This window comes from Jaculus jaculus, chromosome 20 (assembly GCF_020740685.1).
Source record: "Jaculus jaculus isolate mJacJac1 chromosome 20, mJacJac1.mat.Y.cur, whole genome shotgun sequence".
Taxonomy (NCBI): Eukaryota; Metazoa; Chordata; class Mammalia; order Rodentia; family Dipodidae; genus Jaculus; species Jaculus jaculus.
The window spans coordinates 6,613,982-6,617,720 of NC_059121.1; the positions used below are offsets into that span (position 1 = coordinate 6,613,982).

The following is a 3,739-nucleotide window of genomic DNA, read 5'->3' on the forward strand; positions in this document are numbered from 1 at the left end:
CAGCCACATCCAGTTGCCGGCTCTGTCCTTCTCTGCTACCCGAGTGTTAAAATGCCTGTCACCTCCAGTGGTCTGGGGGCACCACATGGGGCATCCTGCAGAGCGCCAGCCAGGCAGCCACTGACCTTACACGGACAATGAAGCTTGTCTTTCCTTGCTAAACACTGCCCTGCTCATGTTACCAGCTGTTCTTCCTGTGGACCCAGCCCCCTTAAGTCTGTGGACTGTCTGTCTGTCCACACTTGACACTCACACGCACCCATGCCCTTTACCACACCAACAGTAAAGACTGGGGTGTGTGGTTTCCCTGGCGCCCAGAAGTGCACTTTTGCCAAGACTGCTCTTAAATGCCTGATGATCAGTTGGTGTATGGTCCTGTGTGTAGAGTCCTTCCCTTCCCTACTTGCTCCAAGGCCAAAGACTGAGCACACTTCCTGCCATTTTTTTTTGGGGGGGGGGGGGCGTGAGGTAGAATCTCACTCTAGCTCAGGCTGACCTGGAATTTGCTATGTAGTCTCAGGGAGGCCTCAACTCACAGCAATCCTCCTACCTCTGCCTCCCAAGTGCTGGGATTAATGGCATGTGCCACTACACTTTTAAAGGGCTTTGGGAAATAGCAATGTTGTTCCAAATTCTCAATCATCTACAATCATGACCATAGGGAATGTCCCAGAGTTCACAACACTTTCAAGCAAACAGTACTAGGGTAATACACAGCATCTATGCACGAAGCATGTATTTGCTATTAAGGGACAGAAGTTCCACAGCACTTTGCCTTGGAGTCATGGGACTACACGACCGTGCTGTGTGCTGGAATCAGTCAGTAGTCTGAAATTCACTGATCTGTGAGCATCATGGCCACAGAAAAGTCTATTCAAGAGCAAAAATCCTACTTTAAAAAAATATATATATTTCAGAGAATGAGCGAGGGTAAGAGGCGTGGGGGGGGGGGATGGGTGCACCAGAGCTTACAGCCTCTGCAAATGAACATTCATCTGGAGTTTGTTTGCAGTGGCTGGAGGCCCTGGAATGCCTTTTTGTTTGGTCTTTTTCTCTCTCTTTCTCAAGTAAATAAATATTAAAACACACAACAGAAAACTTCCAAGCCATGCATGGTGGTGAATGCCTTTAATCCCAGCACCCAGATGCGTGTGCCACCTTCTACATCTGGCTTACGTTGGTCCTGGGGAATTGAAGCAAGGACCTTTGGCTTTCCAGGCAAATGCCTTAACCATTAAGCCATCTCTCCAGCAGCCCCGCCCCACACTGCTTTTTAATGCTAACAAATGGCAGTTGTACAAAATGGCAGGATCTGAATGCAAAACCACCTAGGCACTATTTTGTTTGTCATCTTTCTGTGAGTTGGAACAGATGTGACAATTGAAAGCACCAACTAATTATTACTAGAGCGACTAAGACCAGGCACCACAGACACTTTGAGGCAAGAGCCTTAACACCCACCCACAGAGTTTCAGTTGGTGTTCAAGGGCATTTATGGAGCAGGGTGTGGTGGCACACACATTTAATCCCACCACTTGGGGGGCACTGGTAGGAGAATCACAAGTTCCAGGCCAGGCTGAGACTACATAGTGAATTCCAAGTCAGCCTGGAATAGAGTGAGACCCTACCTCAACAACCTCCCCCCCTATAAAATAAAAGGTATTTATGTGCAAATAATCAAGTTTCCCCTGAGTTAAAGGTCTTTTGTCCTCAACCAGGACTGTTGTGAGAATCTATGTGAGACACAGTAAGGAGCTACCCTACAGAAGAAGCCTTCAAACTCAGTTCTTTCTAAAAAATTTCCACTCAGGGGTTGGAGAAATGGCTCAGCAGTTAAGGCACTTGCCTGCAAAACCCAAGGACCTGAGTTCAATTATCCAGTACACATGTAAAGCCAGAGGTACAAGGTGGCACACTAATCTGGAGTTTGTTTGCAGTGGATGGAGGCCCTGGGGTGCCTTTTTTTTTGGTCTCTTTTTCTCACTCTCTCAAGTAAATAAATATCAAAACACACACACACACAAAAGAAAACTTTCAAGTCGTGCATGGTGGTGAACGCCTTTAATCCCAGCACTCAGGAGGCAGAGGTAGGAGGATCGCCATGAGTTCGAGGCCACCCTGAGACTACATTGTGAATTCCAGGTCAGCCTGGGCTACAGAAAAACCCTACCATCCTACCCCTGCCTCCCGGGTGCTGCAAGCAAATTTGTGCGCCACCACACCGGGCCTAAAGCTAGCTTTGCCTTCCTGCATTTTCTGTTCTCCAACCAAGCGCACAGCTGGCAAGAAAGCCACAATTCCTTCTCCATCTGCTGCCCTGGCCTTAACTAGATTTGGATGGCCAGAGAGAGTTCTCAGGGGGGCAGGTTCACCAAAGCCCTTAAGGCCCGCAGATCTTAAGATGACAGAGCGTTCCCATTTTATTTAGCTTTGATCAGGCGAGGTCTCTGCTGGAAGGCAAGGGCTACATCAGCCTCTGCTTGTGCTTGGGGTTGGTCTTGCAGTAGACGAACCAGCGCCCGCGCCTCTTCACCATGTAGCAGTCTCGGCAGCGCTTCTTGAGGACGCCCTTGGTCTTGAAGCCCTGCGCGGGCTGTGGACGTGGCTGCGGCGGGTCCGGCTGCAGGAGTGACCGCTGCGCGCGGCCGCAGGGCGGCCAGTGCACTTGGACGCCGGGAGGAAGGGCGCCTGTCGGGGTGCCCAGCAGCGACGTGGAGAAGGATCGGGGCTCCGCGGCGGCACGGCTCAGGCGCAGAAGCGGGCCCACGACGGAAGCCACCATGCTCCTCAGCAGCGCAGAGGCCATGCCCGGGGCCGGATCCGAGCTGCGGGGAGACACAGGCGTGGTGACCTCGGCTCTGACGCCACCTCGTCCCTCTTGCCCCAAGGTCACCGCGCCTCCGAGGCCAGGGCCACCGGGTCGGAGGACCCCAGGATCACCGGTGGGGGCCGGGGCCGGGGCCAGATTTGGAGACCACCCAGTCCCCGCACCCCCCCCCCCCGAGGCTGCCCTGTCCACCGCAGGTCCAAGGGTCGGTCCGCGTCCCTCCGGCCAGCTGTCCCCAGCCAGGGAAGGACTTGCACTCCGCGCGCCATCCACTTGGCGGGGGGGGAGGGAAGGGTGACGGGGAACCCAAGACACGCACCTGGGGAGGACCCGCCAGGCCGCAGAGTCCGTTCTGCTCCTGCGCGTCCCGGGGCGCCCGCGCTTGCGCAGTGTGGCGGCGACGCCGCCGCCAGGAAGAAAGATGGCGCCTGGTCGCCCGGGATCTTGCGCGGTGGGCGGGGCGCGGGGAGCGCGACGCATGCGTGCTGTGCCATAGTTCCCCTCCCTCGCTCTCCCCTCCCCTCCCACTGGCGCTTCCGCATCTGAGCTTTGGGCTATGCAGGAAGCCAGACGTGTGCACCTTGCGAAAATACGGTTGTCCTAGGGAGAAAAAAAAAATGCACACGTGAAACTCAGAATGAATATCCAGAGCAAAAAGGAAAAAAAAAAAAAAAGAAACTGCCAACAGCTTAGAATAGGGGCAAAACTGGTAAATACCAAATAAGATATACAAGTCATAGGTTTATTTAGAGACTCTTGGGCTGGAGAGATGGGTTAGAGGTTAAGGCACTTGCCTGCGAAGCCTAAGGACCAAGGTTCGATTCCCCAGTACCCATGTGGTTGCATGCATCTGGAGTTCATTTACAGTGGCTAGAGACCCTGGTGTGCCCATTCTCTCTTTCTCTCTCTGTC

General features: G+C 53.6%; 1 protein-coding gene across 2 annotated transcripts; it reads right to left on the minus strand.

The window, feature by feature from the left end:
• Window positions 1-2,396: 2,396 nt before the first annotated feature.
• Window positions 2,397-3,223, minus strand: Mrpl36 (mitochondrial ribosomal protein L36). 2 transcript variants are annotated; one of them, XM_004666100.2, is made up of 2 exons: window positions 3,147-3,223; window positions 2,397-2,825 (listed from the first exon to the last, which is right to left on the minus strand). In XM_004666100.2, the coding sequence occupies exon 2, from the start codon at window positions 2,804-2,806 to the stop codon at window positions 2,465-2,467; it is 342 nt and encodes a 113-aa protein (XP_004666157.2). In that variant the 5' UTR covers window positions 2,807-2,825; window positions 3,147-3,223; the 3' UTR covers window positions 2,397-2,464. The 2 variants fall into 2 exon arrangements, with proteins under 2 accessions (XP_004666157.2, XP_044994957.1); XM_045139022.1 differs by having other exon boundaries at window positions 2,397-2,912; window positions 3,113-3,191.
• Between the last annotated feature and the right edge of the window lie 516 nt (window positions 3,224-3,739).